This window comes from Pezoporus wallicus, unplaced genomic scaffold, assembly GCF_028554395.1.
Source record: "Pezoporus wallicus isolate ANWC-B61680 ecotype Strahan unplaced genomic scaffold, APGP_CSIRO_Pwel_v1 contig_6382, whole genome shotgun sequence".
NCBI classification, from domain to species: Eukaryota; Metazoa; Chordata; class Aves; order Psittaciformes; family Psittacidae; genus Pezoporus; species Pezoporus wallicus.
In genome coordinates this window covers 3351061-3366083 of record NW_026638015.1, presented here as the reverse complement: position 1 = coordinate 3366083, position 15023 = coordinate 3351061, and the positions used below count along the sequence as shown (strand labels likewise).

The 15023-nt window shown below is 40.7% G+C and overlaps 1 protein-coding gene across 6 annotated transcripts in view; it reads left to right on the top strand.

Moving 5' to 3' along the window:
- Window positions 1–2499: 2499 nt before the first annotated feature.
- The window catches only part of LOC130598873 (golgin subfamily B member 1-like), a 44970-nt gene continuing 32446 nt past the window's right edge, over window positions 2500–15023 (top strand). For all 6 annotated transcript variants that reach the window (XR_008972107.1, XM_057408744.1, XM_057408743.1 and 3 more), the window contains exons 1-10: window positions 2500–2606; window positions 6426–6483; window positions 7050–7193; window positions 8242–8388; window positions 9436–9558; window positions 10156–10323; window positions 10673–10858; window positions 12316–12438; window positions 12619–12732; window positions 14559–14880. Coding sequence is in view for 5 of the 6 variants with exons in the window: in XM_057408744.1 (XP_057264727.1) it covers window positions 6439–6483; window positions 7050–7193; window positions 8242–8388; window positions 9436–9558; window positions 10156–10323; window positions 10673–10858; window positions 12316–12438; window positions 12619–12732; window positions 14559–14880 (1372 nt within the window). In the remaining variant the exon portion in view is untranslated. The remainder of the gene's footprint in view (window positions 2607–6425; window positions 6484–7049; window positions 7194–8241; window positions 8389–9435; window positions 9559–10155; window positions 10324–10672; window positions 10859–12315; window positions 12439–12618; window positions 12733–14558; window positions 14881–15023) is intronic.

The following is a 15023-nucleotide window of genomic DNA, read 5'->3' as shown; positions in this document are numbered from 1 at the left end:
AGCTGTGCTGTAACAGTTGTTACCAGAATTTCAGTACTGCAGATACACTGCAGAAAAATCTCTGCTCAGAAATGAAGGAGGAGGAAAAACTACCTGGATATAGACAGACTTACGGACTATTGCATCTGAACCCTCCATCCTGCATATGAACAATTCTACACATGATCCAGTGTTGGTTCTATTTAAGTGATTAGGAATCTTGCACTGGTTTGGATGCTCTTGGAATTCAGATCCCAGCACCATTCTGAGTCAGCCGAGTTATTCATGGCATGCCACTGCTGTTCAGGAATAATAACTTCACCATTTCTCACTATACAGGGCTGGTTTGATGCTTGATATAATTTAAAGCAGCCACCAGTTTGCTGGCTGAGGTTGAGAGTGAAGCACATTCGTTTCATTTTCTCCTTTCTGACAGCTATGCAGAGATGCTACTCCTCCAAACTGCAGGTTTGGAGGAAGAAAAATCAAGCTATGGATATACTGCAGGATGGGACTAAAATCATGAAGGTTACAGGTTGAGTAAATGAAGGTTGTGGTCAGATGTACTCTGGTATTTGGAGACCTCTGCAAACCTAAATTGACTGAAGCAAGAAATAATCAAATGTGACTGTCTACCTTGTGTTCTGCTGGATGCATGAGGAGTCCTAATCAGGGAGTGTAGTAATGAGAATATTGGCTTAAGTTTCCTTTGGGTTTCATTAAAATGCACAATATTTTTGACTCACTACCTTGCCCAACAGTGTCTTGAGGGTGCACCATTTGCATGAGCCCCAAAGAAACCTTTATTCTCATGAGTGCTCTGTGACGCATTCAAGCCTGTAGTGCTGTAGTTCGTTTCAGACTCCTATTTCCAGAGATGCTAATGTCTTCCAGAGGACTTCAGGCACCCATCATCATCATCTGTCATATTCCTAAACAGTGAAGGCACAGATGAGAACACACACAATGCGGTACAATCATTTAGCTCAAATCTGAAATGAATGGAGGTAGTCTGCAGCATTGCACCAGGACAAGATTAAAGTGATTAAAACGATAACTGCGTCTTGAAATCTAATCAGTTTTAAAGTCTGATGGGCTGCTTCCTTCCTGTTCCCAGTCATTGTAATGTTGCGGTCTCCTGTAAATTAAGACTTATTCTCTGTTCCATGTGCTATAGGATGAACTGATGCGTGTCTGGTAAATGCTGGGGCTGCAGCTGGGGCTCACCAGAAACCAGACAGTGCCAGATGCTGCTAGAAAGCTGCAGTTTGCACGCAGAAAAAGGACTATCTAAGCTATTATACAAGGCAAAATACAAAAGCTGCTGCTGTCAGACACAATGTGCTGCTTGATTGCTACTTACAAGTATGTTCTACCTGATAGAAAGTTGAAGGTGGTTTCTCTTTTTTTCTGTCTAGAAAAAGGATTTTCAATCCATTCCTCTCCCTGAAAGCAAGATCAATATAACTATTGTTATGAAAATTCCCCTCCCTAACTATACAGCAGCCAGCCTGGGTAGCATGAAAGTGTTTTAACTCTGTCAATCTATATATTAGTTCACAGTATACACTGCAATGTAACGAGGTAGTGGAATTTTACTGGAGACTTTGGCATTGTTCATGTGTGAGTATAACAAACTAAAGGACAGCCTGGCCCTGGGAAGAAGGACTTTGCTTCTTGGAATCTTAAAGCTATCCACGAAGGATAAAAGACACCCTTGAACAACCATGATAACGCCAGCATCCTGCTGTACTTGAACAGTTGAGGGGTAGAAGGACCCTGTGTAGAACCACATCGGGGCTGGGGCAGTTTGGTGGGGACACCTTATAGACATCAACATTATACACATTACCTTTGGATTTCTCTGTGTTCCGGCCTGGCTTCCCTCCATTGTCACAGGCCAGTTGTCACGTTATGGGCACCTTGGTGACCACGAGTGTCCTTGAAGACCTCCACTGAATAAAATCCCTTCTCTCTATAAGAAATGTATCAGAGGGCTTTGCTTTTCCCTCATGTTTCACTTCCTTGCTGAGATCTAAGTCTGTTGCGATCGTATCCCCGCACACACGGAATGCGTTCTGGTCCGTTCTGCAGGGTCACCCTTCTCCTTTGGAATTCTCCATCCACCTGGGAGCGTACAACGGGCTCATCCAGCCTTTCCTCGATCCCTCTGTTTGCTTCCACTGAATAATCACCTTTATCTCTTTTTTTTTTGCCTCAGGGATGATTTTTTACCTCAGGTAACATTTTTTTTGGTTCACTTCACTTGCCAAGATGACATTTTGAGCAGTTTGCGGTCCATTGTACTTAAAAACACGTAGGCTTTTGCTGAGAGGACCGAGAGGTCCTCACCACCTCTGAGGGGCCGGGGCCGGAGCCGGAGCTGAAGGCGGACCGGGAAAGTCGGGAGGGCAACAGGGAGGGAAACCGGGAAGGGATCAGGGAAAGGACCAGGGGAATGAGACTGCGCCCGGCCGGTCCTCCCCGCCGCCAGGGGGCACTGGCGCCGCCGTGCGACGTCTCCCTCCGAGGCGTGGCGGAGGCTGAGGGGGCCGTGCTGAGGAAGCGGCGGTGGTGGTGACCGGCTGCGGTTCGCAGGGCCCGGCGGCCCCGCCGCTCCCCCGCAGGTGAGTGGGGCCGATGGGGTCCGCTCCGTTGGGCTTCGTTCCCTTCTCGCCGCCTGCAGGCTCTGCTGGGTCTCGGCGAAGGGTGCCGCACCTGTACGGGCGCGTCCCCGCCTTCCGGGGGGGCGGCCGTGGTCCCTTGGGCCGCTGGCTTTGCAGGCCGTGTCCGAGGAGGGTGGCTCCCGGCCAGCCCGGTCGCTGATGTGGGGCTCTCCCTGCCGTCTGCCCTCGTCTGAAGTGGAGGGAAAGGTGGTCACCCTCCCTTCCCCCCGTGGGGCTTGCTGTGCTGGAGGGGAAGGAAGGGTCTGGGGGTGTTTGTGCACCTCCAGTCCCAGGCTGCTGGTAGCACCGTACTGCAGGAGCAGCTGCATCCGGCTGCTGTGGTGGAAATAGCTAATGCTGTGTACATGCACCTGTGCTTCACTGGGGCCTCTGCACTGATCCTTTAATTCTCCAGTGGTGCCCTGTTACAGAATAGTACTTCCCTTGCATGTTATTTTGCGAGGAAAATGTGGTCAATGTTATTAAAAATAGTGTTTGCAATAAACATAATGGCTATACAGATACATTGCATGTTAACTTTACAGAGTGCATGGAGAGCTCATAGCAGCCTTCCAGTATCTGAAGGGTGTCTACAAGGATGCCAGAGAGGGACTCCTCATCAGGAGCTGCAGTGATAGGACAAGGGGTGATGGGTTTGAACTGAAACGGGAGATTTAGCTTCGATACAAGGAAGAAGTTCTTCTCTATGAGGGTGCTGAGGCGCTGGCACAGGATGCCAAGAGAAGCTGTGGCTGCCCCATCCCTGGCAGTGTTCAAGGCCAGGTTGGATGGGGCTTGGAGCAATCTGGTCTAGTGGAAGGTGTCCCTGCCCATGGCAGGGGTTGGAACTGGATGAGCTTTTAGGCCTTTTCCAACTCAAACCATTCTGTGGTTCTGTGATTTACGTGGCTTCAGTCAGTGTTTGTGCTTCTTTGTTGTATGTCATGTTAGTGCAGCTCTTGTGTTGGTGTAGGTGGCATAGCCCATTTGAAAACAGCTTTAGCTTATTCAGGAAAACGAACCAACATCTTGGCAAGCTGTCAGATAAGGATAAAATAAAAAAAAATTACAGCTAGAGAAAGAAAATAATACTCAAATGCTGTTCTGTCAATGAGTGTGTTCAAAGCACAAAAATGTTGTAGCAAATAGTTAAAATAATAAAGCACTGAAGTTTTTACACACTTCTGCAGTCTCCTCTGTTTTTGTGCTCTAGTTCTGTGGAAGAGAGAAGAAAAGGGGCGCACTACTGCCTTCCTTGGTAGTAAGGGGTGGGGTTCTGCCTTAGTTTTTTACCCCATAATCTGTGTTTCTGCAAAGGAAGAAGAAAAGTTCCGTAATAGCTTCATAGTGAGAACTCAGGTGTGTGCTCTTTGAAGCCATTTTTTTATATCAGAATGATTTTGGAATGGATGTGGGGAAAGCTAGAGAAACATGAGGAGTTCTGTGGCACCAGCAGACTGCTTCTCTGCCTGGGTAGTCATCTCGGTTTGTATTTTGTAAGAGCACAGTTCGTTATTTTACCATGTACATTGGCCACCTTCCAGCTGTGGGATTCTTCAGTGCTGCTGCTGAAATCTGTCCTCTCTGCTGTTATGTGCTCCTCTGTGCCCCTTGTGCTGGTTCCTGTGATATCTGACTCAGGGAAGTAAGGAGGCTGGAAACTACCCAGATGAATAATGCATAGTTAGTTTTTTTTTAGCTGCATTTGGCTGCAGCTACTGCTGGGATAAGAGAATGGGCAAGTACGAAGGCAAAGCTGCCAGGGGGACTTTTCTGTTTGTTAAATCCATTGTGGTAAGAACCAAAACCTCGCTTGTACTTTGAGTATCAGAAGAAACTTATTTCATAAAACTAAGTGGGCCTCTTGTGTCTCTTGGATATTGTGAAAGATTCAACCATCCTGCCTGTTCTTCAGTGAAGAAGATGTTAACAGACGTGAGCGTGCAGTGGATGGCAAAGAATGGTTATGAACACAGTAGAATATGCAGGATGGAGAGCAGGATGAGGTGCTAGCAGTGATACGCAACGTCAAGCCCTGGAAGTGAGAGTGAGCAGTTTGGACTTGGAGGGGAAATACAAATTTTCTGTCACTGTGAAAACTTAAAGAGAGGTCAGCCACAAATTATTTGGACTTCCTGCTTTTCCTATGCTTGATGCCTGATAGTGCTATGGCTGGGACGTAGGCTGCCAAAGGAAGGGAAATGGGGATGGAAAACTTAACTGAATTGTGTTTCGATGTACTGCAAGGAGAAGGGATCAAGTTGACTGGTCCAGCATTCAGAAGTAGCAGTTCAGGTATTCAGGTAGCACAAGAAGTGAGCAGAAGTGATTGCATCAGAGCTGGAAAGGAGCTAAAATAATTATAAATGAAATACAAATGCACCAGCACTTTACATTTAGCGAGTCATTTTGTCCTCTTTGTACCTGAGTAACTCTTTTATGTATCTGGAAATGAGCTTTTCACTAAGAACAGATTAGATGTTACAGCTTTGGAGTAGTTATGAGGGGATGTTTTTGCTTAGAAGTTCTGTAATTCCCCCTGTGGCTTGTTTGTTGATTTTAATGTTAGACAAGATTCTTAGCAGAATCCAGTTTGGCCTTGTGGATAATGAAGGCCGTAGATTGCAGTCTTAGCTTTGAAATGATAAACAGCTTTAAAGGCAGCCTCTGCAATCATTCTGCATAATTTATAAACTAAGCTATGTGCTAGTGTGTTTTATAAACTGCTTTCCAAATTCACTACTTTAAGATAAGCTATGTGTTAATGTTTGTAGCTATGTGTTAATGTTTGTTATAAACTGCTTTCCAAATCCATGACTGGTCTGTGTGTGCATATTTCAAAAGCCTGTAATACAGATTAGAAAGGAGATGGTGTTTACCTCTGGATGTTGCTAGTTGAGAGAGAAAATGACTGAACATCTTCATCCTGCTATTTGGAATATTATCTGGAAACCAAGCAAGATACCTCAGTCTGTTCTTAAAATTATACCTCCAAGTCACAATGTGGAATTTACTGCATGGGATGTTCTATAGACTTTTCCTGTTTTTCTCAACTAAATTTGTCACTTTTATTCAGTAAAGGTCTAAACCTTTGAGCTGCCTTGTACCTACTTGATCTTTAGGATTAATAAACACAGCCCATACTTGTGTTTATTAGGAAGCTGCGACTTTCCATAGTCAGAAACTGCAATTATGTAGACGTATGTCTGGTACTTGGGTTTATGGTGCTTGATTGGGAGCAAAAGAAGCAAGGAACACTTGGGGATTAAGATGGAGGCATTTTATACCTGATCAGTGACATCAAGAGTTTCAGATATGCAGCAGTCACACAGCAATTGAAGCACTTTGGTTTTCAATGCTTTTAGTCTTTATGTATGATTTTATAGAAATATGCATTGATAAACCCCTGTTATATTGCAGTGGCAGGCAGTGTGTGAGGTCAGGTTAAATATTAGCAAGCTGTATGTAGTTTGTGTCTTCTATTTATATGTGGGAAAAGCAACTATGCTGAAAATACTTTACGGCATTTGCTCTTTAAAGACTTCTTAGGATTCTTTTTGATAGTATTGACATTTTACTGATTAGCAGTTGTTTTATACATGATTTCAGCATTTCTCAACAACTAATAATGTGATGGAGATCAGAGATGGTCAGAATTAAGCAAACAGATCAGTTTCAAGCATTTCACAGTGAAATATGTAGAGAGAAATACAAGTTAACTGCAGTTATCTGAGAGTCACTGATACTTACTGTGGTATTATTTCATTTATGTTTTCATAGCCATCCTGAAACTATGTGGAAATGGGGTAGTGGAGATGATTCTCCTTCCAAAACAGTAGTAAGTATCAAATTATTATTAAAATAGTACTTTCTTAAGAATGTCTAACATAGAGAATCTTTACTTGTTGATACACTAATGGCGTGTACTTGCTCTTTCACAAGCAAGTTGCTTAACTAGTTTTACTGTGACTCAGTTTTAGGGCTCTAAAAGTCAGGTTGGGTTCTTGCTTGCTGTTTACGTGGTATTTAATCTTTTGTGTGTAACACAGCTGCTCTATTCCTCTTTATGCTTTAAGAAAACATCTGTAGGAATTACATAAGCTTTATCCCAAGGGTATTTTTTGGGTAAGAAATCCAGTTTTAAATACCTGGGAAGCTTTAATGGTTTTGCTGTATTTCAGAGTAATATTCCTAAACCAGTTTCTAAGATTTATAATCTTATGTCTATCAAACTTGCTAAACTTGGTGTAGGTTCATATAGTACATGTAAGTTTTAGTCTTGCACTCTAATAACGTTTACTGAATGTTTAAACACCCCCAAAGCACCACCAACTGCAGACTTTTTTGCAGGACCAGTGTTGTCTGCACCATTTTGTTTGCTCAAACTGTACTTGATGTCAGCAGGCTGCAGGCTCACAAGATGCAGGAAGCATGTCAGTGACAGATTTGACTGACCAGCTGACAAGTACTGAACAGCTGGTAACGCAGCTAAAGGAGCTTGTCAAGGAGAAGGATGCTGAGCTTCGAAATAAAGATCTTCAGTTAAAGGTACCCTGCATGTATTCTTGCCAAAAAAGACTGTTTACAAAACCCCTTTGTTCCTGTTTATCATGAGCTGTTTTTAGTCAGTTATGACAACTCTAGGAACACAAGGAGCACAACTCTAGGAACACAGATGTGACAAATTAGTCACAGTAGCTGCTATGGTTCCTGAACATCACTGCTTTTTTCCAGTGTGTCTTCTGTTTCAAAATTGTAACTGCATTTGGGTATTATATTACAATGTGTGTTCCTTGCATGAACAGATGGACTTAATCATTGCAAGGGACAGGCTGACTTTCTGAGAGCTAGAGGTGTATGGTCATTTTAGCTAAATATGGGGAAACCCACTGTCTGAATCATTACTGGGCATTTAGTGAGATTCCAACTTACCTAAAACTGGATTTCTGTAGGTAATTTTTTATTTCTTCTTCCACAATATGTATCTATTTTGTCTTGTAGTGATCTTACTATTCATGCTATTATGTATTATCCTCTGCTTTTGATTGGCATTAGGAAGGATGAAACTAGAAAGAGTTCATATTTAATATCCTGAAGACTTTTGAGGGTTTGTTATTCTTCACTCTGTTGTTCTTTAAACAGTTAGAAGGTGGGTCTGTTCCTGCAGGAGACTTAGTTTTACACTTATAAAAAAATATCTTCTGTGGACACAAAAAGCAAAGTGTCAAAATACAGACTTTTCTAAAACTCATTGTAAATTAAGTTTACTCTTCAAACAAAATCAAATATGCTTTTATAATATTATGAATTAATTGTTAAAAAATCAAGCCCTGTATTTGTATTGCTGTCAAAAAATAGGAAGTTTTCTAACATCATAATGCTCTGGATCCCACACAATAATAATAACCATGCGCAGAAAGCTTAAATAGTGAAAGGAGGGTTGTTTCATATATGGAGACCTGTTGCATGTGACATTAGAATGTGTCTCTTCAGGGGAAAGAGTTTTTAGACTTTAGGTCTCTCTCTTACTGAAAGAGTTGAAGGATGCAGTTGTTTATGTAACTAATTAAGTCCTTCATGACTTTGATATTTGTAGGAGGAGAAGGAATCTGCTGATGCCAAACTTTCCAAGTTAAAACTCCAAAACAAAGCCAAGGTTGCATCGTTAACTTCACAGTTGGAAGAACTTAAGAAACAGTTAGCAGTATCAGGAGGTTCTGAGGCAAAAGCAGAACAAAAGAAGGTAAGTGTCCTTATGTTTTAGTTTAGGTAAGGCTGCAGGCAGTTTTATGTGCTGGACTCACATGAGGAACCCAAGTTCAGATTTTGAGCTGAGTCAGCTTAGGATCAGGGTTGGCTTTGTGGGTGCTGTCAGTCCATCTGTGTATTTCTATTTCATTCTTTTATCTTTCCGTAGAAATGTAGAAAACTGTACATTCCTTTCAAATTGTTTCAGTAAAATAACCTTCATCTTGGTGGCAGCTCAAAATCTTAACTCATGTGAATCAGAAAGATAAGTCTGTGGGAAGAAACAAAACGTATCTTGTTACTCTAATGTCCAAGATAAAAATGGAAATACGTGTCCTTGGCAGCAAAATGTAAATTGTTGGAAGGTCTCCTTTAAATGACCATTTTTTGTAGTAGTGCGGTTGTGTGTGTAGACTTGTATTTCTTTAACATGGCACTTTTTAACTACATACAGCCTCTAAAATAACTTCAGTGAGGCTTTAATATTTCTAGGGGGTTTTAAAGGTGTGTTGAAAGGGAACAGAAATGGATCAGTTTGAAGTCTTCAAGTGTACTCAAAAGAGAGTATGTTACTTTGCTAATAAAGCGTGCTCTTAGCAACTGTACTTGATTTCTTTTGTAATGGCAAATTTTTTCTGTAACCCAGTAGTTATACCTACTGAAACTCTGATTAGAAGCGCTGTTCCTAGGAACAGTTTAATTTACACTTTGTTCCCCCAAATAATCCTTTTTTTCCTCTGAGTTATATGGACTAAGCAGGTTATATGGATTGTAATTTCTAGAGGAAATAAAAGCTATTTTTGCATGTCCCAGGCCACTTTGAAGCAATAACTATCATTGATAATTGAAATACAAAGGTTTTTACAAGTTTGATACAAATTTCATTCCTGATACATCGCTTCTATATAGAATATGTAATATGTAGGAGAACTGAAACACAAACCATAAGTACGCTTTTTCTCACCAGTATTTTCTGAATAGGTAGAGGTACAGAAGTCAGGTGTTACGTACTTACGGAATACAAACCTCCCTGTTTTTGCAGGTGTCAAAAGATGGTGACCCGGAAAATGCAGCAGCAAATCGAGGGAAGATATTAGTACTGAGAAGGAGAATTGAAGAACTAGAATCTCAGATCACACAGAAAAATGAGGAGCTACAAAAAAAGGTGGTGTTTTAGGTGATGCCAAGTGTGTGGCTTTTCACATCTGTGCTATGGAATTATGTTTCAATATATTTTTTTAAATATTTAGTTCTGTGTTAAGTTACTAAACAGATAACCTTGAGTTTTCTGTTGAGTAGACAGAGATGTTTATACACTGCAACCTGCCTGAGCAAAGGCAGTGAGAATTCTGTCGCTGCATCTTCAGTGAGGAGAGAATCCTCAAGCATGCTTTTGTAATCATATGAAAATGAATAGAATAGGAAACACAAATGCAAACTTTGTGGGTTAATGTTATATTTATGCTCTTTTGCTTCAGTTCTTGTTGCAATAGTAAGTTATAACAGGAAGAAATGTAGGCAAGGGATGATTTCATGTGAAGGTTTGTAGCTGTTCTCTGCAGCGATGTGTTTTGTGGACATATGGCTGTTTGCTATAGAAAGTGGCAGGAATGTGAATGCTGCAGAATTTCAGAGAAATGGTCCAATAATTAAAGATTCCACTTAAAATTGAACTAGGTTCTAAATTTGATTATCATTTTTTTCAGTACCCTAATAGAGGCGATAAGGAAGTAGCGCAAACTGTTCTCGTTTTCATTTTCAGAGTCTTGAGCTGGAGGCACAGCGATGTCGTGGGGCTGAAATGGATGCCATGCTGGCACAGAAGGAAAAGAAGTTAGCTGAAAGAGATGCTTACATCATTGATTTACAGACAGCGTGTGGATCAAGTGGTGTTACCAATGAAATTCTCTTTCCCAGTGAAGAATTGAAGGTATGTGAGCAGCTCAAACATTAGATCTCCATAGATGTTTCAAGGAATCAGTGAATTCTGATCTGTTATACAGTGGATTCTTTTCTGAAGCACAAGTCTTGTACAGTTATTCATGTGAATAAAAATTCTTTACTGATTATTTTCATTTATGTCAAATATATATTTATTTACTACTTCTGTCAGTACCATTCATACATGTTAGTATCAACTGCGGAATCTGCTGACAAAGTTCTTTGAAAGTAAAACCAAACCTGATTTTAAGTTTGATGTTGCTTTAACTGAGGGAAGAGCTTCTGTATATTTTTTCTGGGTCCATTCTTCTGATGGTCTTTTGATTTGCATTCTAAAGAATCAGCTAGCTATTAAAGAGTCATCACTACAAAGCATGCAGATTCTGGTTCAGAACCTTACCAAGAAGGTTGGAGACAGTGAAGAAAAATGTAGCCTGTTCCAGGAACAGATTGAGAGTCTTAAAAATATGCAGAGCAAAGAAAGAGAGCTTTTCCTGGGAAAAGAAGCCACGTATATGAATAATGTAAGTAAATGCACTGTAAAAATATTTACATTCTTTGGTGGAAGAAGTAGTAGCTTGGCTGTAATGTTTCTAGCTCAGGAGTTAAGAAATGCCAGTTTTAATTTTGGATGATTTTTGAGTGAAGATCGATATGGTATTCAGATGAAATGAGAATAAGGAGCAGCAGATAGTTTGTGCTGATGATAATTCAACTTGAAAGTTTTGTGCAAGAAAGGAAATTAAGGATGTGGGTGGTGTTTGGACATGGAGGAACCTAGTGCGTACCAGAGTGAAATGGGTTGTGCAGAATTCCAGTTGAACAACCTCCAAACATCTCTTTCTCATATCTCAAGGTGCAAAAATGCACGCATGCAGTGGCTGGTAGTGGTTTTGGATTATTGCAGCCATTCTTGGCACAAATGGTTGTTTGACAGATGGCTTTCACTTGGTGCTGGGAGCTGTCTGGCACACTTCTTGGTATGAGATCATGGGAAAAAAATTGTTTTCCTCATGGTGGAGAAAGAGCTGAAGAAGTCTGGTATACTTAATGGGAAACTTTCTCTGGAAGTTAGCAGCTGATTGATATGGCAAGACAAACAATGACTTAATAACTAATACTTAAAAGGTGGAACTAGGGAGCATGTTATCCATACCTTTGTGTTACCAGCTCTTCCAGCTCTCTTGGAAGCCAAATCTTGGATTTTAATGTGATATACGTGATCCCTTAGTATTTGAGTTCTACCACATATGAAAGTACTCACCTCAGTATGCTCCACATCATTTGATGTCTGAGTTTATTTAGCTATAACAGAAAAAAACTACTTCTGATGGTGAACATGACCGCACCTGTTCAGCAGCACACAGGAAATAAGTTTTAATGCAGGAAAGAGAGAAAAAGACAAGCAGCTGACACTGTAAAAGGCATTTCACGAGCACAGTTTCATCCTTCTGATATAAATCTGGTTAGGACTTTACGTGAACTTATTCAAAATGTCATTAGTGAGATTCCAAAAGTTATATACAGTTCTCATAGAAGTTTTAAGATAGACAAAGACATGTTGGAAGTAGAATACAGGTTTTGAAAATGAGACAGCAAGGTTTCGAAACTGCTGTTTGGCCTTAGTCAATAGAAACTCGCTAGAAATAAGCATCATCATTGTAATCTTTTAGAAATTAGAAGTCTGAGGACAGTGGCATCCAAAAAAGAAAGGTGGAGATCTGTGATACTAAACAAAAATGAATGGTACCAAGTGTATTATTGTGGAATTGAGACAAGTTTTCTGTAAGCTGGAGGTTTATCTGCATGCACCACTGACATCACTAGTCACTGACAGATCAGTATATTTGCAGTTAACTAGAAGCAAAATTTAGACTTAAAATAGAATGCATTATCTTGCTGTACCTTTAGTTAGACAATTCAGCGTACTTTTACTATCCCTTTTAGACTGTTTCCATATTTACTTTCTCTGTTTTTTTAGGTACGTGTGTGTCAATATATTATCCAGGAAAAGGAAAAGGAACTGCAGGCACAGAGAGAAAAGCATGAGCAGGAGCTCTTTAAATTGGCTGCTAAATGTGACGCAAGTGCTGACCTAGAACAGGTATGTTGCTTTGGAAACTCAATAGCTTGCTTTGATTTAGTTATACATGGCAAATTGAAATCATGTAATTACTAACCTCTGCAGCACAGTTCTGATCTCTGCTTGGGAAAATAAAGGTAAGTCTTTTTCCTTTGAAAGTTTTAACTCCGTTGATTGTTTGATTGTATTTTGTTTCGCTAGCTACTAAAAGCCTTGAAACAGAAGCTCCATGAAAAGGAAGAAGTCATGCTGGGAAGGACACAGGTGATAGATGTCTTGCAGAAAGAATTGGATGCCAAGGACCAGCAATTGAAAGTAAGAAATAGAACCATAAAATCACAGAATGGTTTGGGTTGGGAAGGACCATAAGATAATCTAATTCCACCCCCCCTGCCACAGGCAGGCACGCCTTCCACTAGACCAGGTTGCTCCAAGCCCTGTCTGACCTGGCCTTGAACACTGCCAGGGATGGGGCACTCACAACTTCCTTTGGAAGCTTGAGCCAGTGCCTCACCACTCTTGCAACTGAGAATTTCTTCTTTATATCTAACGTCAGTTTAAACCCATTCCTCCTTGTTCTAACACTTCAGCCCCTGATGAAGAGTCCCTCTCTGTCATCCTTGTAGCCCCTTTCAGATACTGGAGGCTGCTGTGAGGTCTCCCCAGAGCCTTCTGTTCTCCAGGCTGAACAGCTCCAGTTTTCTCAGCCTGTCTCTGTATGAGAGTGCTCCACCCCACTTATCATCCTCATGGCCTCCCCTGAACTCGCTTCAATAGTTCTATGCCCTTCTTATGCTGGGGACACCAGAACTATGCACAGTACTCCAAGTGAGGTCTCAATAGTATAAGTGCAAAACTAAACTGATCAGGTCAATTACAAGTTCACAAAGCTGTTTGGTTGTGCACAAAAGATAGTTTTACATAAAATATTTAGGCAGCTCTTTGGAGGCCTTGGCATGTGCTAATAACAGGCGTAGTTGTGCAAGCAGATATGAATTCCAGTTAGAAAATCAGTGTAAAGGAGAAGAAAAGCCCATAAAATATGAAACTGGAAACTCTCACCCAAGTTTGTCTTGATTAGTTTTGGGAACTTGCCATGTAGGGAAGACTTTTACTGTCAAAAGCTTTTGGGTTCTCTAGAGACTGCAGCAGCCCCAAAAGTGAGGTTTAATTTTCCCCCTCCCAAAGAGTGTTTTGCTACTTGTTTATCTTTCCTTTTGCTGTATTTCTACTAATTGCAAAAGCAACACCTATCAAAATTCTTTGTGTTTTAGAATCTAGCATGACCCCTGATTATAGCCTTTGAGTGCAGCTGCTCCAGTTCAACAGTATAGAAAAAGGACTTTGCAGTCACCGAGATAGGTATCTAGAGACTCTTTACTGGAACAGGCATGTTATAGCCTGCCTGGGGTGCCAGGTCCAACATTTTACCTATTTCCACCAAAATTTCAACTTCCCAAGCAGTTTTAACCATATTTTGGAAACATTCACTCTGCTGTTCTGCACAGCTTCTCTACTTGGACAGTTTACAATCTCAGGTTTATGTATCATGAAAGTGGTTTTTTGAACAGCAGGAGTGAGTGGCCTGCTCTTTTCCTACAGTGATCTTTTCTACCGCTTTATATGTTAGAATAACTGATCTAAAGGCACTAAAAGTAGAATAAGCACTAACAGAAAACTAGTTAGCAACAAAATATTGTAAAGGAGAACTAGATCAGTTTGCCAACTTTAATGGATGTAGGTGACCATACCTGGGTCACCCTGTAGTGAGCATTCTTAATCTTTGAATTCACTCTTACAGGTCTGCTTCGGGGTTTGTTTGGGGATTTTTTTAAATATTCCATAGAAACAAAACTTTTTTGTTCCATTTTCATCTGTTGGAGTGATTGCATGTTAGGTTGCTCTCAGTGCTGCCATTTTGCTGAAGTCCCCACTTCAGTCTTGGAAAGTCAGAGCTGAGTAGCAGAACTTTTGTAGTAGAGCCAGATTACCAGCAGTAGCCCTGATTTCTTATTATAGTCTATGTATGTATGATTATATCTGTATTGTAGCAGTACAGATACAATATTTGACAGTAGTACTAAATGTATTTCTGTTTTAATATAAAAGTGTTTTCTGGTTTTCTTCCTTTTTTTTCCCAGGAGATTAATGAAAACCTGAAACGTCTTCTGTCTGAAAAAGAAAACCTTCAGTCTAAACTGGATGCTGAGAAACACGTAATGAGAGCCCAGTTAAAAGACATGATGGAGAAACATGAGCTTGAAATGACAAAAGTTAAGGAGAAATATAATGCTGAACTGCATGAAATTCAAGAGAAACATGAAACAGAGCTGCAAGAGAAGGATCAGGCCCTGTTTCAGCTGAAGAAACAAGTGGAGGAGTTAAGTGGTAGTGGACAAACAAAGTCAAAAGAAGTTGGCGATCTGGAGTCTATAACCAAAGAGAAGATGAAAGATTTAGAAGGTATCTTATTTAAACAGTTATTGTACATGAAGGGTTCCTTTGCCCCTGTTACATACTGTTTGCCAATTTTATACCTCTTGCAAGTAGAGCTACATTAAATTTAGTGGAAGAGATACTGCCACACTAATTAAAAGGTATCTCTG